Source organism: Sebastes umbrosus, chromosome 19 (assembly GCF_015220745.1).
Source record: "Sebastes umbrosus isolate fSebUmb1 chromosome 19, fSebUmb1.pri, whole genome shotgun sequence".
NCBI lineage: Eukaryota > Metazoa > Chordata > Actinopteri > Perciformes > Sebastidae > Sebastes > Sebastes umbrosus.
In genome coordinates, this window is record NC_051287.1 from 361,157 (window position 1) to 387,540 (window position 26,384).

General features: G+C 41.5%; 1 protein-coding gene and 1 long non-coding RNA gene across 2 annotated transcripts; both read left to right on the forward strand.

The window, feature by feature from the left end:
• The first annotated feature begins 303 nt into the window (after window positions 1-303).
• On the forward strand, window positions 304-21,077 carry gpat3 (glycerol-3-phosphate acyltransferase 3). The gene is given in 14 exon segments (XM_037753330.1): window positions 304-401; window positions 1,425-1,597; window positions 1,732-1,798; window positions 13,270-13,505; window positions 13,507-13,550; window positions 14,284-14,358; window positions 15,417-15,506; window positions 16,082-16,175; window positions 16,258-16,373; window positions 16,978-17,033; window positions 17,134-17,219; window positions 18,869-18,997; window positions 20,067-20,146; window positions 20,442-21,077. Coding segments are annotated over 13 exon segments (1,329 nt in total). The 5' UTR covers window positions 304-401; window positions 1,425-1,453; the 3' UTR covers window positions 20,554-21,077.
• Window positions 21,078-24,439: 3,362 nt separating this feature from the next.
• On the forward strand, window positions 24,440-25,704 carry LOC119478522. The gene is made up of 2 exons (XR_005204461.1): window positions 24,440-25,156; window positions 25,304-25,704. It is a non-coding gene; the product is annotated as an uncharacterized LOC119478522 (long non-coding RNA).
• Window positions 25,705-26,384: the final 680 nt, after the last annotated feature.

The window sequence follows — 26,384 nt, forward strand, 5'->3', positions numbered from 1 at the left end:
TTTGAAGGCCCATCACGGTCATCAGAATGGTGCCTTTATTTTGAAGGCCTATCACGTTCATTAGAATGGTGCTTTTATTTTGAAGGCCCATCACGGTCATCAGAACGGTGCTTTTATTTTGAAGGCCTATCACGTTCATCAGAATGGTGCTTTTATTTTGAAGGCCTATCACGTTCATCAGAATGGTGCTTTTATTTTGAAGGCCCATCACGTTCATAAGAACAGTGCTTTTATTTTGAAGGCCCATCACGTTTATCAGAACGGTGCTTTTATTTTGAAGGCCCATCACGTTCATCAGAACGGTGCTTTTATTTTGAAGGAGGCTGCTGGCTGCAGAGTGTTTTTGAGGCTTCAGGACAAAGATTCCAGAACATTTTAACACCGCGGACACCAACTCTCAGGTATTTATTAAAACACTAATATATATATATATTTATATATATATAAACAGTATGTATATATATGTGTTTATATGTGTAGTAGTATTGTTGTTTGTGTGGTTTGTTTGTTACTTTAGAGTTTAGATAATCTCTGTGGACTAACGGTTCAGCTGGTTCTCTCCCTGCAGCCCTCAGAGAACACAACAAGTAGATTTACTACAGTACTATTACAGTACTACTACAGCACTACTACAGTACTATTACAGTACTACTACAGCACTACTACAGTAATACTACAGGACCAGGACAGAAGTATACAGATTCTGAAATACAACAATTATATTATATAATATTTTTATATATATTAATTTATATATAATATATTAATATTAATTATATATATATATTAATTTAATTTATATGTTTATATATAATATAATTAATATTGTTATATATATTAATAACATTATAATATATAAATATTTTGTGTATATATTATTATTGTTATTATTATTATAATACAGCCTAATTAATTCCACAGAATGTTAAGAAATGTACATTATTTAAATTGCACAAATAGATTTTTCACTCAATAATGGCTGTAAATAATGATTATTTTCATTATTGATTAATCTGAGTTATTTTCTTCATTATTTGTTTCATGTATAAAATGTCAGAAAATAGAGGAAATTGTCCCAGAGCTCAAGATAACGTCTTCAAATGTCTCGTTGTGTTTGAAAAAAATGATAAATATTCAGTATAAGCAGAACATGTGAGACATTAGAGAAACGGTAAGCAGATAATAATTATTGTTTTGATTGAAAAATGACTGAAAGGATGAACCACAGCGTCAGGATGAGGCTGAGGGACGTCTGAGGTTCTGCAGGTCTCTGGTCACATGTTGAGCTGATGACGCTGTAGAGGAAGTTGATCCTGAGGAGAACATGAATGATGAAGCACATCCCATAGTTCATGGTTCAGTCTGGACCTGTCTGTTCATGTGTCTGTAACCTCCTCTGAGTCTGGTTCTGTGTCTGTTTGCAGACGATGCCGTGACGTGGTGGCGCTCGCTGATGGAGGACCTGTGGAGCGCCGCCGTGGCCGTGTTCCAGGTGTGGATGTTTGTGGTGCTGTTCCTCATCATGCTGCCCGCCATGTTCGGTCTCTCTCTGGGGGTCACCGGGGTCTACATCCAGATCCTGGTCCAGATCCTGGAGGTGAGCACAGTTTGTCCTCAGCAGAGCGGTCTGTCTGCCGGCCTGCCGGTCGGCCTCTTCACTCATTACGTCACATGTTTGTTCAGTTATGAAACGGTGTCAGAGGTCATCTGATAGTCAGTGTGTCTCTGTAGTGGGCCACGATCCGGATCCAGAGAGGACGGCAGCAGCAGCCCAGTGTTCCTGTTCCTCTGCCCAGCGGTGAGGCTCCTCTCTCTAACCCTAACCCTAACTCCCTAACCCTCTCTAACCCTAACCCTAACCCCCTAACCCCCCAACCCTCTCTAACCCTAACCCTAACCCTAACCCCCTAACCCCCTAACTCCCTAACCCTCTCTAACCCTAACCCCCTAACCCCCTAACCCCCTAACCCTCTCTAACCCTAACCCTAACCCCCTAACCCCCCAACCCTCTCTAACCCTAACCCTAACCCCCTAACCCCCTAACCCTCTCTAACCCTAACCCTAACCCCCTAACCCCCTAACCCTCTCTAACCCTAACCCTAACCCCCTAACCCCCTAACCCCAACCCTCTCTAACCCTAACCCTAACCCCCTAACCCCCTAACCCTCTCTAACCCTAACCCTAACCCCCTAACCCCCTAACCCTCTCTAACCCTAACCCTAACCCCCTAACCCCCTAACCCCAACCCTCTCTAACCCTAACCCTAACCCCCTAACCCCCTAACCCTCTCTAACCCTAACCCTAACCCCCTAACCCTCTCTAACCCTAACCCTCTCTAACCCTAACCCTAACCCCCTAACCCCAACCCTCTCTAACCCTAACCCTAACCCAGCTCCTCTCTCTAACCCTAACCCAGCTCCTCTCTCTAACCCTAACCCAGCGGTGAGGCTCCTCTCTCCTCACTAACATCCTCCAGCAGGCTGCTCACACCTAAAACTAACTAATGAACAATCAACGGGATTAATAATCAAGTCTGCTCAAACTGAGTTTCCTGTTGTTGACTGAGAGCTGCAGGTCAGCTGATCACCACATGATTAACCCTTCAATGAGCTGCAGGCTGACACTCATTACACACACAATACACACACAATACACACATTACACACACAATACACACTTTACACACACAATACACACTTAATACACACACAATACACACTCAATACACACTTAATACACACACAATACACACTCATCACACACACAATACACACACATTACACACACAATACACACATTACACACACAATACACACCCTGTACACACACACAATACACACATTACACACACAATACACACTTAATACACACACAATACACACTCAATACACACTTAATACACACACAATACACACTCATCACACACACATTACACACACAATACACACACATTACACACACAATACACACATTACACACACAATACACACCCTGTACACACTCATTACACACACAATACACACATTACACACACAATACACACCCTGTACACACTCATTACACACACAATACACACACAATACACACTTAATACACACACAATACACGCATTACACACACAATACACACCCTGTACACACACAATACACACACAGTACACACCCTGTACACACACAATACACACACAATATACACTTAATACACACACAATACACACTCAATACACACTTAATACACACACAATACACACTCATCACACACACATTACACACAATACACACTCATTACACACACAATACACACCCTGTATACACTCATTACACACACAATACACACTCAATACACACTCAATACACACTTAATACACACACAATACACACACAATACACACTCAATACACACTCATTACACACACAATACACACCCTGTACACACACAATACACACACAGTACACACCCTGTACACACACAATACACACACAATATACACTTAATACACACACAATACACACTCAATACACACTTAATACACACACAATACACACTCATCACACACACATTACACACACAATACACACTCATTACACACACAATACACACCCTGTATACACTCATTACACACTCAATACACACTCAATACACACTTAATACACACACAATACACACACAATACACACTCAATACACACTCATTACACACACAATACACACACAATACACACTCAATACACACTCAATACACACACAATACACACTTAATACACACACAATACACACTCAATACACACAATACACACAATACACACTTATTACACACACAATACACACTCATTACACACACAATACACACCCAATACACACTAAATACACACTCACTCAGTGAACACATAAACACACTATAATCTGTCCGTGTGGACGAGTTGATCACGTTAACAACACATCTCCTCACCGTCATGATCTCCACAACTTTCATAGTTTATAATATTATTTATGAGTTTGATTCAGTGTCAGATCAGTGACCCTTTAATGCATATAAAGATGATTCTTCACGCCACTGTGATACCACTTCCTGTTGAGTTTAATGTTCAGCTACAGCTAACTGTTATATTCATTATCTCCATGTAATCACAATAATACGGAAGCTCTGAGAGGCAAGAGAGAAACGTCTGTCCCAGTCCCACGAAGCAGCTGCCCATGAAGGGTTAAAGATTAGTGAAAGGTCAGCTTCCTCGTGACGCTCAGACTGTTCCTGCTTTAACATAATGATCTCTGTTCCTCTGCTGCAGCTCGCTGTAATCTCACTGCTGTGAAAGAGTTCCCATCATAGAAACAACAACCTTTCACATCATTAATACACGTTACACAACACAGTGTACCATCACATCATTAATACACGTTACACAACACAGTGTACCATCACATCATTAATACACGTTACACAACACAGTGTACCATCACATCATTAATACACGTTACACAACACCGTGTACCATCACATCATTAATACACGTTACACAACACCGTGTACATCACATCATTAATACACGTTACACAACACCGTGTACATCACATCATTAATACACGTTACACAACACAGTGTACCATCACATCATTAATACACGTTACACAACACCGTGTACACCACATCATTAATACACGTTACACAACACAGTGTACCATCACATCATTAATACACGTTACACAACACCGTGTACATCACATCATTAATACACGTTACACAACACCGTGTACCATCACATCATTAATACACGTTACACAACACAGTGTACCGTCACATCATTAATACACGTTACACAACACCGTGTACCATCACATCATTAATACACGTTACACAACACAGTGTACAATCACATCATTGATACACGTTACACAACACCGTGTACCATCACATCATTAATACACGTTACACAACACAGTGTACCGTCACATCATTAATACACGTTACACAACACCGTGTACCATCACATCATTAATACACGTTACACAACACCGTGTACATCACATCATTAATACACGTTACACAACACAGTGTACCATCACATCATTAATACACGTTACACAACACAGTGTACCGTCACATCATTAATACACGTTACACAACACAGTGTACCGTCACATCATTAATACACGTTACACAACACCGTGTACCATCACATCATTAATACACGTTACACAACACCGTGTACATCACATCATTAATACACGTTACACAACACAGTGTACCATCACATCATTAATACACGTTACACAACACAGTGTACCGTCACATCATTAATACACGTTAGACAACACCGTGTACATCACATCATTAATACACGTTACACAACACAGTGTACCATCACATCATTAATACACGTTACACAACACAGTGTACCGTCACATCATTAATACACGTTACACAACACAGTGTACCGTCACATCATTAATACACGTTACACAACACCGTGTACCATCACATCATTAATACACGTTACACAACACAGTGTACCATCACATCATTAATACGACTGCGTTACACAACAGTGTACCGTCACATCATTAATACACGTTACACAACACAGTGTACCATCACATCATTAATACACGTTACACAACACAGTGTACCATCACATCATTAATACACGTTACACAACACAGTGTACCATCACATCATTAATACACGTTACACAACACAGTGTACCATCACATCATTAATACACGTTACACAACACCGTGTACCATCACATCATTAATACACGTTACACAACACAGTGTACCATCACATCATTAATACACGTTACACAACACAGTGTACAATCACATCATTAATACACGTTACACAACACCGTGTACCGTCACATCATTAATACACGTTACACAACACAGTGTACCATCACATCATTAATACGACTGCGTTACACAACACAGTGTACCGTCACATCATTAATACACGTTACACAACACAGTGTACCATCACATCATTAATACACGTTACACAACACAGTGTACCGTCACATCATTAATACACGTTACACAACACAGTGTACCATCACATCATTAATACACGTTACACAACACAGTGTACCGTCACATCATTAATACACGTTACACAATACCGTGTACCATCACATCATTAATACACGTTACACAACACCGTGTACATCACATCATTAATACACGTTACACAACACAGTGTACCATCACATCATTAATACACGTTACACAACACAGTGTACCGTCACATCATTAATACACGTTACACAACACAGTGTACCATCACATCATTAATACACGTTACACAACACAGTGTACCGTCACATCATTAATACACGTTACACAACACAGTGTACCATCACATCATTAATACACGTTACACAACACAGTGTACAATCACATCATTAATACACGTTACACAACACCGTGTACCGTCACATCATTAATACACGTTACACAACACAGTGTACCATCACATCATTAATACGACTGCGTTACACAACACAGTGTACCGTCACATCATTAATACACGTTACACAACACAGTGTACCATCACATCGTTAATACACGTTACACAACACAGTGTACCATCACATCATTAATACGACTGCGTTACACAACACAGTGTACCGTCACATCATTAATACACGTTACACAACACAGTGTACCATCACATTATTAATACGACCTCGTTACACAACACAGTGTACCGTCACATCATTAATACACGTTACACAACACCGTGTACAATCACATCATTAATACACGTTACACAACACAGTGTACCATTACATCATTAATACCCGTTACACCACACAGTGTACCGTCACATCATTAATACACGTTACACAACACAGTGTACCATCACATCATTAATACACGTTACACAACACAGTGTACCGTCACATCATTAATACACGTTACACAACACAGTGTACCATCACATCATTAATACACGTTACACAACACAGTGTACCGTCACATCATTAATACACGTTACACAATACCGTGTACCATCACATCATTATACACGTTACACACACCGTGTACATCACATCATTAATACACGTTACACAACACAGTGTACCATCACATCATTAATACACGTTACACAACACAGTGTACCGTCACATCATTAATACACGTTACACAACACAGTGTACCATCACATCATTAATACACGTTACACAACACAGTGTACCGTCACATCATTAATACACGTTACACAACACCGTGTACCATCACATCATTAATACACGTTACACAACACAGTGTACAATCACATCATTAATACACGTTACACAACACTGTGTACCGTCACATCATTAATACACGTTACACAACACAGTGTACCATCACATCATTAATACGACTGCGTTACACAACACAGTGTACCGTCACATCATTAATACACGTTACACAACACAGTGTACCATCACATCATTAATACACGTTACACAACACAGTGTACCATCACATCATTAATACGACCTCGTTACACAACACAGTGTACCGTCACATCATTAATACACGTTACACAACACCGTGTACCATCACATCATTAATACACGTTACACAACACAGTGTACCATCACATCATTAATACACGTTACACAACACAGTGTACCGTCACATCATTAATACACGTTACACAACACAGTGTACCGTCACATCATTAATACACGTTACACAACACAGTGTACCGTCACATCATTAATACACGTTACACAACACCGTGTACCATCACATCATTAATACACGTTACACAACACAGTGTACCGTCACATCATTAATACACGTTACACAACACAGTGTACCGTCACATCATTAATACACGTTACACAACACCGTGTACCATCACATCATTAATACACGTTACACAACACAGTGTACCATCACATCATTAATACACGTTACACAACACAGTGTACCGTCACATCATTAATACACGTTACACAACACCGTGTACCATCACATCATTAATACACGTTACACAACACAGTGTACCATCACATCATTAATACACGTTACACAACACCGTGTACCATCACATCATTAATACACGTTACACAACACCGTGTACCATCACATCATTAATACACGTTACACAACACCGTGTACCATCACATCATTAATACACGTTACACAACACAGTGTACCATCACATCATTAATACGACCTCGTTACACAACACAGTGTACCGTCACATCATTAATACACGTTACACAACACCGTGTACCGTCACATCATTAATACACGTTACACAACACAGTGTACCATCACATCATTAATACACGTTACACAACACAGTGTACCGTCACATCATTAATACACGTTACACAACACCGTGTACCAGTCACATCATTAATACACGTTACACAACACAGTGTACCATCACATCATTAATACACGTTACACAACACAGTGTACCGTCACATCATTAATACACGTTACACAACACAGTGTACCGATCACATCATTAATACACGTTACACAACACAGTGTACAATCACATCATTAATACACGTTACACAACACCGTGTACCATCACATCATTAATACACGTTACACAACACAGTGTACCGTCACATCATTAATACGACTGCGTTACACAACACAGTGTACCGTCACATCATTAATACACGTTACACAACACAGTGTACCATCACATCGTTAATACACGTTACACAACACAGTGTACCATCACATCATTAATACGACTGCGTTACACAACACAGTGTACCGTCACCATCATTAATACACGTTACACAACACAGTGTACCATCACATTATTAATACGACCTCGTTACAACAACACAGTGGTACCGTCACATCATTATACACGTTACACAACACCGTGTACAATCACATCATTAATACACGTTACACAAACACAGTGTACCATTACCATCATTAATACACGTTACACAACACAGTGTACCGTCACATCATTAATACGACCGTTAAACAACACAGTGTACCATCACATCATTAATACACGTTACACAACAACAGTGTACCGTCACATCATTAATACACGTTACACAACACAGTGGTACCATCACATCATTAATACACGTTACACAACACAGTGTACCGTCACATCATTAATACACGTTACACAATACCGTGTACCATCACATCATTAATACACGTTACACAACACCGTGTACATCACATCATTAATACACGTTACACAACACAGTGTACCATCACATCATTAATACACGTTACACAACACAGTGTACCGTCACATCATTAATACACGTTACACAACACAGTGTACCATCACATCATTAATACACTTACACAACACAGTGTACCGTCACATCATTAATACACGTTACACAACACCGTGTACCATCACATCATTAATACACGTTACACAACACAGTGTACAATCACATCTTAATACACGTTACACACACTGTGTAACCGTCACATCATTAATACACGTTACACAACACAGTGTACCATCACATCATTAATACGACTGCGTTACACAACACAGTGTACCGTCACATCATTAATACACGTTACACAACACAGTGTACCATCACATCATTAATACACGTTACACAACACAGTGTACCATCACATCATTAATACGACCTCGTTACACAACACAGTGTACCGTCACATCATTAATACACGTTACACAACACCGTGTACCATCACATCATTAATACACGTTACACAACACAGTGTACCATCACATCATTAATACACGTTACACAACACAGTGTACCGTCACATCATTAATACACGTTACACAACACAGTGTACCGTCACATCATTAATACACGTTACACAACACAGTGTACCGTCACATCATTAATACACGTTACACAACACCGTGTACCATCACATCATTAATACACTTACACAACACAGTGTACCGTCACATCATTAATACACGTTACACAACACAGTGTACCGTCACATCATTAATACACGTTACACAACACCGTGTACCATCACATCATTAATACACGTTACACAACACAGTGTACCATCACATCATTAATACACGTTACACAACACAGTGTACCATCACATCATTAATACACGTTACACAACACAGTGTACCGTCACATCATTAATACACGTTACACAACACCGTGTACCATCACATCATTAATACACGTTACACAACACAGTGTACCATCACATCATTAATACACGTTACACAACACAGTGTACCGTCACATCATTAATACACGTTACACAACACAGTGTACCGTCACAATCATTAATACACGTTACACAACACCGTGTACCATCACATCATTAATACACGTTACACAACACAGTGTACCATCACATCATTAATACACGTTACACAACACAGTGTACCGTCACATCATTAATACACGTTACACAACACAGTGTACCGTCACATCATTAATACACGTTACACAACACAGTGTACCGTCACATCATTAATACACAGTTACACAACACAGTGTACCATCACATCATTAATACACGTTACACAACACAGTGTACCGTCACATCATTAATACACGTTACACAACACAGTGTACCGTCACATCATTAATACACGTTACACAACACCGTGTACCATCACATCATTAATACACGTTACACAACACAGTGTACCATCACATCGTTAATACACGTTACACAACACAGTGTACCATCACATCATTAATACGACTGCGTTACACAACACAGTGTACCGTCACATCATTAATACACGTTACACAACACAGTGTACCATCACATTATTAATACGACCTCGTTACACAACACAGTGTACCGTCACATCATTAATACACGTTACACAACACCGTGTACAATCACATCATTAATACACGTTACACAACACAGTGTACCATTACATCATTAATACCCGTTACACCACACAGTGTACCGTCACATCATTAATACACGTTACACAACACAGTGTACCATCACATCATTAATACACGTTACACAACACAGTGTACCGTCACATCATTAATACACGTTACACAACACAGTGTACCATCACATCATTAATACACGTTACACAACACAGTGTACCGTCACATCATTAATACACGTTACACAATACCGTGTACCATCACATCATTAATACACGTTACACAACACCGTGTACATCACATCATTAATACACGTTACACAACACAGTGTACCATCACATCATTAATACACGTTACACAACACAGTGTACCGTCACATCATTAATACACGTTACACAACACAGTGTACCATCACATCATTAATACACGTTACACAACACAGTGTACCGTCACATCATTAATACACGTTACACAACACCGTGTACCATCACATCATTAATACACGTTACACAACACAGTGTACAATCACATCATTAATACACGTTACACAACACTGTGTACCGTCACATCATTAATACACGTTACACAACACAGTGTACCATCACATCATTAATACGACTGCGTTACACAACACAGTGTACCGTCACATCATTAATACACGTTACACAACACAGTGTACCATCACATCATTAATACACGTTACACAACACAGTGTACCATCACATCATTAATACGACCTCGTTACACAACACAGTGTACCGTCACATCATTAATACACGTTACACAACACCGTGTACCATCACATCATTAATACACGTTACACAACACAGTGTACCATCACATCATTAATACACGTTACACAACACAGTGTACCGTCACATCATTAATACACGTTACACAACACAGTGTACCGTCACATCATTAATACACGTTACACAACACAGTGTACCGTCCACATCATTAATACACGTTACACAACACCGTGTACCATCACATCATTAATACACGTTACACAACACAGTGTACCGTAACATCATTAATACACGTTACACAACACAGTGTACCGTCACATCATTAATACACGTTACACAACCACCGTGTACCATCACATCATTAATACACGTTACACAACACAGTGTACCATCACATCATTAATACACGTTACACAACACAGTGTACCGTCACATCATTAATACACGTTACACACACCGTGTACCATCACATCAATTAATACACGGTACAACAACACAGTGTACCATCACATCATTAATACACGTTACACAACACCGTGTACCATCACAATCATTAATACACGTTACACACACCGTGTACCATCACATCATTAATACACGTTACACAAACACCGTGTACCATCACATCATTAATACACGTTTACACAACACAGTGTACCATCACATCATTAATACGACCTCGTTACACAACACAGTGTACCAGTCACATCATTAATACACGTTACACAACACCGTGTACCGTCACAATCATTAATACACGTTACACAACACAGTGTACCATCACATTCATTAATACACGTTACACAACACAGTGTACCGTCACATCATTAATACACGTTACACACACCGGTGTACCATCACATCATTAATACACGTTACACAACACAGTGTACCATCACATCATTAATACACGTTACACAAACACAGTGTACCATCACATCATTAATACACGTTACACAACACAGTGTACCGTCACATCATTAATACACGTTACACAACACCGTGTACCATCACATCATTAATACACGTTACACAACACAGTGTACCATCACATCATTAATACACGTTACACAACACCGTGTACCATCACATCATTAATACACGTTACACAACACCGTGTACCATCACATCATTAATACACGTTACACAACACAGTGTACCATCACATCATTAATACACGTTACACAACACCGTGTACCATCACATCATTAATACACGTTACACAACACAGTGTACCATCACATCATTAATACGACCTCGTTACACAACACAGTGTACCGTCACATCATTAATACACGTTACACAACACCGTGTACCGTCACATCATTAATACACGTTACACAACACAGTGTACATCACATCATTAATACACGTTACACAACACAGTGTACCGTCACATCATTAATACACGTTACACAACACAGTGTACCGTCACATCATTAATACACGTTACACAACACCGTGTACCATCACATCATTAATACACGTTACACAACACGTTGTGCTGGAGGACGTGACGGGAGGTTTTTGTGGGTTTCTCTCTGTCCTCTCAGAGCTTCCGTATTATAGTGATTAAATGGAGATAATGAATAGAACAGTTAGCTGTGGCTAATATGCAGTAATATGGGCTAATAGTAATAAGTAATAATGTGTTCTGATCCGGTGGTGACCTCCGGTGCTGTGATGGCGTCCCAGGGATCATTGAGCGAGCGGGCGGCTCCATGGAGGAGGAGATGAGGAGTTGTGGCTCGCTGGCGGAGGGCGAGTTTTCTCTGAGCGACGTCTTCTATTTCTACAAGAAGGGTCTGGAGAGCATCGTGGACGACCAGGTGACCCAGCGCTTCTCCTCCGAGGAGCTGGCCTCCTGGAACCTCCTCACCAGAACCAACCAGAACTTCCGTTACATCAGCCTCCGCCTCACCGTCTTCTGGGGGGGTCGGCGTCTTCGTACGCTACGGCGTCCTCTTCCCTCTCAGGTCAGTCCAACACAGAGCAGCCTCTCAGTGAGCCGTGCTGTTCTTAGAGACGTCCGTCCAGAGTGTCTCTTTACGGACCATCAGGTTATAAAATGATCTGTAATAAACTATAATAAACTATAATAAACTATAATAAATTATAATAAACTATAATAAATTATAATAAACTATAATAAACTATAATAAATTATAATAAACTAATAAACTATAATAAACTATAATAAATTATAATAAACTATAATAAACTATAATAAACTATAATAAATTATAATAAACTATAATAAATTATAATAAACTATAACAAATTATAATAAACTATAATAAATTATAATAAACTATAATAAACTATAATAAACTATAATAAATTATAATAAACTATAATAAATTATAATAAACTATAATAAACTATAATAAATTATAATAAACTATAATAAACTATAATAAACTATAATAAACTATAATAAACTATAATAAATTATAATAAACTATAATAAACTATAATAAACTATAATAAATTATAATAAACTATAATAAATTATAATAAACTATAATAAACTATAATAAACTATAATAAATTATAATAAACTATAATAAATTATAATAAACTATAATAAATTATAATAAATTATAATAAACTATAATAAACTATAATAAATTATAATAAACTATAATAAACTATAATAAACTATAATAAATAATCCCTCAACACGTCGTCTCTCTGGTTCTCCGGCAGAATCACTCTGGCCATCATCGGACTCTCCTGGCTGGTGATCGGAACCAGTCTGGTTGGATTTATGCCTGAGAGCAGGTACAGCAACACAGCAACTGAGCAACACAGCAACTCAGCAACTCAGCTACACAGCAACACAGCTACACAGCTACACAGCAACACAACTACACAGCAATACAACAACGAGACACAGCAATACAACAACGAGACACAGCAACACCACAACGAGACACAGCAATACAACAGCGAGAGACAGTAACACAACGAGACACAGCAACACCACAACGAGACACAGCAACACAACAACGAGACACAGCAATACCACAACGAGACACAGCAACACAACAACAAGACACAACAACGAAACAATGAGATACAGCAATACAACAGCGAGAGACAGTAACACAACGAGACACAGCAACACCACAACGAGACACAGCAACACAACAACAAGACACAACAACGGAACAACGAGATACAGCAATACAACAGCGAGAGACAGTAACACAACGAGACACAGCAACACCACAACGAGACACAGCAACACAACAACAAGACACAACAACGGAACAACGAGATACAGCAATACAACAGCGAGAGACAGTAACACAACGAGACACAGCAACACCACAACGAGACACAGCAACACAACAACGAGACACAGCAATACAACAGCAAGAGACAGTAACACAACGAGACACAGCAACACAACAACGAGACACAGCAACGAGACACAGCAATACCACAACGAAATGAGACACAGCAACACAACAACGAGACACAGCAATACCACAACGAAACGAGACACAGCAACACAACAACGAGACACAACAACGAAACAAGGAGACACAGCAACACAGCAACAAGACACAACAACGAGACAAGGAGACACAGCAACACAACAACGAAACAACGAGACACAACAGAACAACGAGACACAACAGAACAACGAGACACAACAGAACAACGAGACATAAGAACGAGACACAGCAACACATCAACAAAACACATCAATGAAACAATGGGACACAGCAACACAGTATAATATGTGTAATAATAATAATAATTATATATAAATTCAGGGTTTTGGCTCAGTATAATAATAGTAATAATAATATTTCCCGTTTGTGTTTCAGTGTGAAGAACTGGCTGAGTGAGCTGGTCCATCTGACCTGCTACAGGATCTGTGCCAGAGGACTGTCGGCTACCGTCCTCTACCACAACAGGTCAGCTTCAGCTCGGATTCATCACCGTTAACACCTTTCTAATAAACATCACCACAACTGAGGCCAGTTCATCATACCCAGGGTGTCTCCATCATACCCCGGGTATGATGAAGATACCCCGAGTATGATGAAGATACCCCGGGTATGATGAAGATACCCCGGGTATGATGGAGACACCCCGGGTATGATGAAGATACCCTGGGTATGATGGAGACACCCTGGGTATGATGGAGACACCCTGGGTATGATGATGAAGATACCCCGAGTATGATGAAGATACCCTGGCTCTGATTGGTCAGTAGGAGGTGCTTTTATACGAGTTGATCTCTGATCTGGAACATAACCTGCTCCGGAGCAGGTTATGTTCCAGATCAGTTACCATGGTAACCATGGTGATCTACCAGGTAAGAAGTGATCCAGCTTCGTAGGACGGAGAACCCTGAAGGGTTAACCCTGAAGTTACCTCGCTAACACCACATCCTGCTCCATAGTCCAGACCTCTGGTCAGCTTCAGCTCTGATTCATCAGCGTTATCACGTCTCTAATAAACATCATGACTCGTCTCGTCTCTGCAGAGAGAACCGACCTCAGAAAGGAGGAATCTGCGTCGCCAACCACACCACGCCCATCGATGTGGTGATTCTGGCCAACGACGGCTGCTACGCCATGGTGAGTGTCATCGTGTCTCTTACGTCACACGTTCTTCCACGCAGTGATGTCACTGTCCTGTCCTCACTGTCCCGTCCTTTAGGTGGGTCAGATCCACGGCGGTCTGATGGGGGTCATGCAGAGGTCCATGGTGAGGTCCTGTCCTCACGTCTGGTTCGAGAGGTCAGAGATGAAAGACCGCAACGCTGTGACCAACAGGTGAGACCGTTAGACCAGACCAGACCAGACCAGACCAGACCAGAGCAGTCCAGACCAGACCAGACCAGACCATAACAGTCCAGACCAGACCAGACCAGACCAGTCCAGACCAGACCAGACCAGACAAGACCAGTCCAGACCAGTCCAGACCAGACCAGTCCAGACCAGACCAGACCAGTCCAGACCAGTCCAGTCCAGACCAGACCAGACCAGACCAGACCAGACCAGACCAGACCAGACCAGACCAGACCATCGACTGTATAAAATATGGACGTAGTCTCCGTGACGTCCCCCAGAGGTCTCTGAAGAGCAGAAATGAAGGTCCAAGTGGGCGGCTCCGAACGGCTCCGAACGGCTCCGAACGGCTCCGAACGGCTCCGAGCGGGTCGGACTGAAGCTTTCTGACCGTATTCCAGAGGAACTACAGGAGATCTTGAACTGAGGGAACTAGCTGGGAGATGTGATGAATGAGACTGGAGGTCTCGGTGGAGGATCCAGAACCAGATCCAGAACCAGAACCAGACGACCTCACAATGACACCTTCTTCCTCTGAATACAGGAAGTAGTGATGGTCAGAGATTAACATCTGCTCCTCCGTCTGCAGGCTGAGAGCTCACGTCGCCGCCAGGACCAAACTCCCCATCCTCATATTCCCTGAAGGTCAGAGTCCGACCTCGTGATGAAGATGAAGATGATGATGAAGATGATGATGATGACGGTGGTTTTGTGGTTTTATAACTTGTGTTTGTGGTCTTAACAGGAACCTGCGTCAACAACACGTCAGTCATGATGTTTAAGAAGGGAAGCTTTGAGATCGGAGGGACCATCTACCCCGTCACAATAAAGGTACAAGAACTCATTATTATCATTACTCCATCCGTTCAAACAGTTCATCAACATTAATCTGTTCAAAACCTACCTTCAAGGCAGATCTGTCAAGTATTTAATGCTCTGTTACTACTACTAATACTACTGCTACTACTAATACTACTACTACTACTACTGCTACTACTACTACTACTAATACTATGATAGATCCTTTAAAGGAGCTTTGAAGGACTAATGAACCAGACTGGGTCGTGTCTAGAAGGGAACCAGCAAGAGTTCACAGATCAGATTTTGCAATTTGTGGGTTACCTTCTTGACACGACCACCATACTGAAGCCCCGTTTCCAACGCAGACTAGGAACTAGGAACCTTGTGAGAAAAAGTTGTTCCAGGACCTAAAAGTAGTTCCAGGGACTAAAAGTAGTTAGTTCCAGGGACTGAAAGTAGTTCCAGGGACTAAAAGTAGTTAGTTCCAGGGACTAAAAGTAGTTCCAAGGACTAAAAGTAGTTCCAAGTACTGAAAGTAGTTCCAGGGACTAAAAGTAGTTCAAAGTACTGAAGGTAGCTCCAGGACCTAAAAGTAGTTCCAGGGACTAAAAGTAGTTAGTTCCAGGGACTGAAAGTAGTTCCAGGGACTAAAAGTAGTTCCAGGGACTAAAAGTAGTTAAAAGTACTGAAAGTAGTTCCATGACCTAAAAGTAGTTCCAGGGACTAAAAGTAGTTAGTTCAAGGGACTAAAAGTAGTTAGTTCCAAGGACTGAAAGTAGTTCCAGGGACTGAAAGTAGTTCCAGGGACTAAAAGAAGTTAGTTCCAGGAACTAAAATTAGTTAGTTCCAGGGACTAAAAGCAGTTCCAAGGACTAAAAGTAGTTCCAAGTACTGAAAGTAGCTCCAGGACCTAAAAGTAGTTCCAGGGACTAAAAGTAGTTAGTTCCAGGGACTGAAAGTAGTTCCAGGGACTAAAAGTAGTTAAAAGTACTGAAAGTAGTTCCAGGACCTAAAAGTAGTTCCAGGGACTAAAAGTAGTTAGTTCAAGGGACTAAAAGTAGTTAGTTCCAAGGACTGAAAGTAGTTCCAGGGACTAAAAGTAGTTAGTTCCAGGGACTGAAAGTAGTTCCAGGGACTGAAAGTAGTTCCAGGGACTAAAATAAGTTAGTTCCAGGAACTAAAAGTAGTTAGTTCCAGGGACTGAAAGTAGTTCCAGGGACTAAAAGTAGTTAGTTCCAGGGACTGAAAGTGGTTCCAGGGACTAAAAGTAGTTAGTTCCAGGGACTAAAAGTAGTTAGTTCCAGGGACTGAAAGTAGTTCCAGGGACTAAAAGTAGTTAGTTCCAGGGACTAGAAGTAGTTCCAGCGACTAAAAGTAGTTCCAGGGACTAAAAGTAGTTCCAAGTACTGACAGTAGTTCCAGGGACTAAAAGTAGTTAGTTTCAGGGACTAAAAGTAGTTCAAAGTACTGAAAGTAGCTCCAGGACCTAAAAGTAGTTCCAGGGACTAAAAGTAGTTAGTTTCAGGGACTGAAAGTAGTTCCAGGAACTTCTTGGTGTAAACTCTGGTTTGTTTATGTTGTTTGTATTTATTGTTGTAAGAATGTTCTTCACTGGTGATCTAAAGACAGGTGAGAGGTGACATCATCTCTCTCTCTCTCTCTCTCTTGGCGTGCGTCAGTACGATGCTCGCTTCGGCGACGCCTTCTGGAACAGCGGTAAATACAACATGGTGAGTTACCTGCTGAGGATGATGACCAGCTGGGCCATCGTGGTCAACGTGTGGTACCTCCCTCCCATGACCATCCAGGTACGCCTCCTCCTCCTCACCTGAAGCACCGCCTCACCTGTCAACACACATCACACTAGTATTAATACACACTAGTATTAGTACACACTAGTATTAATACACACTGGTATTAATACACACTAGTATTAATACACACTAGTATTAATACACACTAGTATTAGTACATGCTAGTATTAATACACGCTAGTATTAGTACACGCTAGTATTAGTACACGCTAGTATTAGTACAAGCTTGTATTAGTACACGCTTGTATTAGTACAAGCTTGTATTAGTACACGCTTGTATTAGTACACGCTAGTATTAGTACACACTAGTATTAGTACACACTAGTATTAGTACACATTAGTATTAATACACACTAGTATTAGTACACACTAGTATTAATACACACAACGAGACACAGTAACACAACAACGAGACACAACAACAAGACACAGCAACACAAGACACAACAACACAACAAGAAACAGCAACACAAAGAGACACAACATCAAGACACAGCAACACAACAAGAAACATCAACACAAAAACGAGACACAGCAACACAACAACGAGACACAGCAACACAACGAGACACAGCAACACAACAACGAGACACAGCGAAACAACAACGAGACACGGCAACACAACAACGAGACACAGCGAAACAACAACGAGACACAGCAACACAACGAGACACAGCAACACAACAACGAGACACAGCGAAACAACAACGAGACACGGCAACACAACAACGAGACACAGCAACACAACGAAACACAACAACAAGACACAGTATTACAATGATATATTTATATATATATATATAATAATCATGTTGTGGTTTAAGAGTTTCTCTGCAGACTGAATAACCTGCATACCTTCTATCACCTGACACCACACTCTAATATATATATATATATGTGTGTACTCTGTGTATAATGTGTGTACTCTGTGTATAATGTGTGTACTCTGTGTATAATGTGTGTACTCTGTGTATAATGTGTATACTCTGTGTATAATGTGTATACTCTGTGTATAATGTGTGTACTCTGTGTATAATGTGTGTACTCTGCGTATAATGTGCAGGACGGTGAGGATGCAGCTCAGTTTGCCAACAGAGTGAAATCTGCCATCGCTCATCAGGGAGGACTGCTGGATCTGGACTGGTGAGTACTAAATACTACTAAATACTACTAAATACTACTAACTAGTACTACATCCTTGGAGCACTGGTTGCCCCCCCCCCCTTCCTCTCTTGGCGTTTTGCGGCTCTATTTACATTTTGTCTCGGCGCTGTGTCGGACGTTTTGGTAGCTTGGTCTTGGACGCGTGTTAACGATCCGGCTCCTGGTCGCTACGTTTCTATCAACGCTGTCAAAGTTAACGCAAATATTGACATATATATATTATATGTTTAGAAATATAAAGAAATAGAAATGTAGAGTTGTTGGTGTGTTTCAGGGACGGAGGACTGAAGAGAGGGAAGGTCAAGGAGTCCTTTAAAGAGGAGCAGCAGAAGAAGTACAGCAGCATCATCGCTGGTCAGAACGGCGTCAAGGAGCAGAGTGACTGAACCGCCAACATCACGGGTACAGGATGCTGGTTGTTCTGTATCCAGGACGCTGGTTGTTCTGTATCCAGGAAGCTGGTTGTTCTCTTCAGTCTTATAATAAGCAGAAGAGTTGGAGCCTCAGATCTCAGATCTCAGGTCTCAGATCTCAGATCTCAGATCTCAGATCTCAGATCTCAGATCTCAGGTCAGCTCTCTGTGTCTGAGTGTAGGAGAGTGTTTCCACCAGCAGGAGGCGCTACATGACAACAGTTCATCACTTCAACACAGTGATGATGAGACCAGCTCTCTCTATTATTATTATTATTATTATTATCATTAGTGAGGTCACATGTTTCTATCTGGGAGCTGAAAACAAATGTTATTGTAAAAATGTATTTTATTGTTTGTTTCTATTTGCTTCTGATGTTTCTTTCTTGAGGTGAGATCATCTCTCCTGAACAACCGGCTTCTGTTCTCTTCTTCTGGTGTTTCTGCCGACTCCTTTTATTCTGCAAATAAAGAAATAAAATCTACATACACTCTGATATTCACCTCACTGTTGCTTATTATATATTTTTTAGTTGATGCGATATGACAGAAGACATTAAGACAAAGAGTTAACACCTCACCATCTTGGTTTTTGGCCGTGAGCCATTTGTGGGAGAAACCTGAGCACCAGGAGAAAACGCTTACTGACATATAATCAATGTAAGCTTTTTTTAATGCTCTAAATTATTCCCAAATATATTTAAAAATATTTGCGGGTAATTTAGAGTGTCCAATTAGACTCATGCATAACTTGGAATTGTGGGAGAAACCTGAGCACCAGAAGAAAACCCACGCAGACGCAGGGAGAATATACAAACTCCTCACAGCCAGACAGGTGGAGGTGTCTCTGTGAGGCTGCAGTGCTAATCACTAATCACTTAAAGTAAACGACATACCCCCCCACAGCGTCCTGCTCCGTCTCTTCCTGTATCACCACAGCGTCCTGCTCCGTCTCTTCCTGTATCACCACAGCGTCCTGCTCCGTCTCTTCCTGTATCACCACAGCGTCCTGCTCCGTCTCTTCCTGTTTCACCACAGCGTCCTGCTCCGTCTCTTCCTGTATCACCACAGCGTCCTGCTCCGTCTCTTCCTGTATCACCACAGCGTCCTGCTCCGTCTCTTCCTGTATCACCACAGCGTCCTGCTCCGTCTCTTCCTGTTTCACCACAGCGTCCTGCTCCGTCTCTTCCTGTTTCACCACAGCGTCCTGCTCCGTCTCTTCCTGTATCACCACAGCGTCCTGCTCCGTCTCTTCCTGTATCACCACAGCGTCCTGCTCCGTCTCTTCCTGTATCACCACAGCGTCCTGCTCCGTCTCTTCCTGTTTCACCACAGCGTCCTGCTCCGTCTCTTCCTGTATCACCACAGCGTCCTGCTCCGTCTCTTCCTGTATCACCACAGCGTCCTGCTCCGTCTCTTCCTGTATCACCACAGCGTCCTGCTCCGTCTCTTCCTGTTTCACCACAGCGTCCTGCTCCGTCTCTTCCTGTATCACCACAGCGTCCTGCTCCGTCTCTTCCTGTATCACCACAGCGTCCTGCTCCGTCTCTTTCTGTTTCACCACAGCGTCCTGCTCCGTCTCTTCCTGTTTCACCACAGCGTCCTGCTCCGTCTCTTCCTGTTTCACCACAGCGTCCTGCTCCGTCTCTTCCTGCATCACCACAGCGTCCGTCTCTTCCTGCATCACCACAGCGTCTGTCTCTTCCTGCATCACCACAGCGTCCGTCTCTTCCTGCATCACCACAGCGTCCTGCTCCGTCTCTTCCTGTATCACCACAGCGTCCTGCTCCGTATCTTCCTTTTTCGTCTCCTTCAACATTTTGCTCTTCATCTTCTGCAATGTTGTCCCTTGATCTTCGGTCCTCCTGCGAGAAAAGACTCCTCTCATCTTCTTCTTCATTTTCAGGCAGATGTCCTCCAGGAGCTTCTTCTCAACCTCCAACTGTTGGACTGTGGTCTTCAGGCTCTGTTCTCTGTCTGCCAGGTCTTTGTTGACACCCTCCAACTGATTGACTTTGGTCGCCCAGATCTTATGTCTTCTAGTCAGGTTCTCTGTGAAATTGTCCCCTAGAGCCTTGTATTTGACCCGCCAGGCGTCTTCACTCTGTCGGAGTTTGTCTACCGTGCTCAACAGCTCGGTTCTGGTCTCTGTGAGCTTTTCATTGAGACTCTTCTTCTCCAGATGGAGACCATGGATTACAGCGTCCTTATCGCGCTGCTCCAGGCGGAGACCAAGGATTACAAGGCCCTTATCGTGCTGCTCCTGATGGAGACCGTGGATTACACGGTCTTTATCGCGGTGCTCCAGATGGAGACTGTGGATTGCAGCGTCCTTATCACGCTGCTCCTGATGGAGACCGTGGATTACAGCGTCCGTATTGCGCTGTTCATGGCGGAGACCATGGATTACACGGTCCTTATCGCGCTGCTCCAGGCGGAGACCATGGATTACACGGTCCTTATCGCGCTGCTCCTGATGGAAACCGTGGATTACACGGTCCTTATCGCGCTGCTCGTGGCGGAGACTGTGGATTACACGGTCTTTATCGCGCTGCTCCTGACGGAAACCATGGATTACACGGTCCTTATCGCGCTGCTCCTGATGGAGACCATGGATTACACGGTTCTTATCGTGCTTCTGCTGACGGAGACCGTGGATTACAGCGTCCTTAACACGCTGCTCCCGGTAGAGACAAAGGATTTCAGCGTCTGTATTGCGCTGCTCCTGGCTGAGACCAAGGATTGCAGCGCCCTCATCGCGCTGCTCCTGGTTGAGACCACGGATTGCAGCGCCCTCATCACGCTGCTCCTGGTTGAGACCACGGATTGCAGCGCCTTCATCGCGCTGCTCCTGGCCAATACCACGGATTGCAGCGCCCTCATCGCGCTGCTCCTGGTTGAGACCACGGATTGCAGCGCCTTCATCGCGCTGCTCCTGGCCAATACCACGGATTGCAGCGCCCTCATCGCGCTGCTCCTGGCTGAGACCACGGATTGCAGCGCCTTCATCGCGCTGCTCCTGGCCGATACCACGGATTGCAGCGCCCTCATCGCGCTGCTCCTGGCTGAGACCACGGATTGCAGCGCCTTCATCGCGCTGCTCCTGGCCGATACCACGGATTGCAGTGCCCTCATCGCTACCCTCAACCAACAGTTGTTGAACTTTTCTCTCCCAGCTCTGGACCTTCTCTGTCAGCAGCTTGGTGGTCTCTTCCTGGAAGGCTCTCACAGTCTGTACGAGTTCTTTGGTCAACCACTCCAAAGAGCTTGGTAACGATGATGCTTGATCCATCTCGTAGTCACCAATGTGGTCGCCTAGTCTGGTGTTAACGTTAAACTCTTTAACCCAAATGTTAAATTAACCCTAACACCACCAGTTTGCCAACAATATACGGTCAGCAATGAGTTTTCTAATATTTGAGTTCTATAGAAAAACTGGCCGATTAAAGGCAAACTCAAGATCACAGCCAACATTACAGACATCAAAGCCAATTCAAGAATATGACATTCTCATGACATCACATTCTCGTGACATCACATTCTCGTGACATTCTCGTGACATCACATTCTCATGACATCACATGACATCACATTCTCATGACATCACATGACATCACATTCTCATGACATCACATTCTCGTGACATCACATTCTCGTGACATCACATTCTCGTGACGTCACATTCTCATGACATCACATTGTGATGTAATCACATTCTCATGACATCACATTCTCATGACATCACATTCTCATGACATCACATTCTCGTGACATCACATTCTCATGACATCACATTCTCATGACATCACATTCTCATGTCATCACATTCTCGTGACATCACATTCTCATGACATCACATTCTCATGACATCACATTCTCGTGACATCACATTCTCATGACATCACATTCTCGTGACATCAAAATTCTCATGACATCACATTCTCATGACATCACATTCTCATGACATCACATGACATCACATTCTCGTGACATCACATTCTCCTGACATCACATTGTGATGTAATCACATTCTCATGACATCACATTCTCGTGACATCACATTCTCATGACATCACATGACATCACATTCTCATGACATCACATTCTCATGACATCACATGGCAACGGGGGAAGCTTTGAAGCATTCAAGTCTAATCAGCCCTAATTATAACCTGCTTATTATAACCTGGTTAAATATAACCTGGTTATAATTATAACATGGTTATTATAAACCTGGTTATTATAGCTTGGTTATTATTATAACCAGGTTAAATATAACCTAGTTATATGTGAGGAGATGATTGTGTTTCAAAAGAAGAGCCCAACATAATAAGAGTTGTTGACTGAAGTTAGTGAGTTTTACAGTTATAGAACATTAAGAACATCCAATCTACTGAAGAAGGGATTGGTAGAAATATTCCATATACTATCTGGATTCTTCAGAAATCTTTTAATCCAGTTGATTTTTTAAATTTGATTAAATACTGTGAAGATCAAAACATGAAGTCCACCTTCAGCTGAAGGGTTAGAAAGAACAGAACATCATTTATAATGAGCAGAAGAGCTGGAGCCTCAGGTCTCAGGTCTCAGGTCTCAGGTCTCAGGTCTCAGATCTCAGATCTCAGGTCTCAGGTCTCAGGTCTCAGATCTCAGATCTCAGGTCTCAGATCTCAGATCTCAGGTCTCAGGTCTCAGGTCTCAGGTCTCAGGTCTCAGATCTCAGATCTCAGATCTCAGGTCTCAGATCTCAGATCTCAGGTCTCAGGTCTCAGGTCTCAGGTCTCAGATCTCAGATCTCAGATCTCAGGTCAGCTCTCTGTGTCTGAGTGTAGGACAGTGTTTCCACCAGCAGGAGGCGCTACATGACAACAGTTCATCACTTCAACACAGTGATGCTGAGACCAGCTCTCTCTATTATTATTATTATTAGTATTAGTATTATCATTAGTGAGATCACATGTTTCTATCTGGGAGCTGAAAACCTGTTATTGATTGTATAAATGTATTTTATTGTTTGTTTCTATTTCTTTCTTGAGGTGAGATCATCTCTCCTGAACAACCGGCTTTTGTTCTCTTCTTCTGCTGTTTCTGCAAATAAAGAAATAAAATCTACATACACTCTGATATTATATATTATATTATTACATTATTATATTTGAGTTGATGCGATATGACAGAAGACATTAAGACAAAGGGTTTATATAGGGAGGTTATGTTCGTATGTAATAATAAGATATTAATCGGTTGTATGAAAGTAAATAAGAGGAAAATCATGAAGAACAATGATGTAATAAATATAAATAATTATGATGGAGGTAATAACTGGAGACAATCACTATTATTGATCTCATCAGGTGTTACATTAAATGTTCTAGTGTCCACTGAACTGCTGCTGTTTAACTAACATCACATTCATATTCATAATCATATTTAATAATAATATAGAAAGGGTTGACAGGAAGTGGAACAGACTCAAAATGCCAAAAAAAAAGTGAAAATAGAATAAAGAGTAAAATAAATAAATAAAATCAATAAAGTGAAAAATAATTTAAAACTAATTTAAATAGAAAAGTTAATGTTAAAAAGAAAAGAAATGGAAAAGAGGGGTGAAATAAATAAAAAAATGTAATAAGAATAGAAAAGATATTTGTCTATAAATAATAATAAGGTTTATTTGATCAGATGTAAAGTAGTGGTTCCCAACCTGTGGGTCGGGACCCCTCCGGGGGCCGCAGGATGATTCATTAACCCCTCGAGATGCAGCAGATCGTTTTTAAAGGAGGTTCTACCACACAGAGACAATT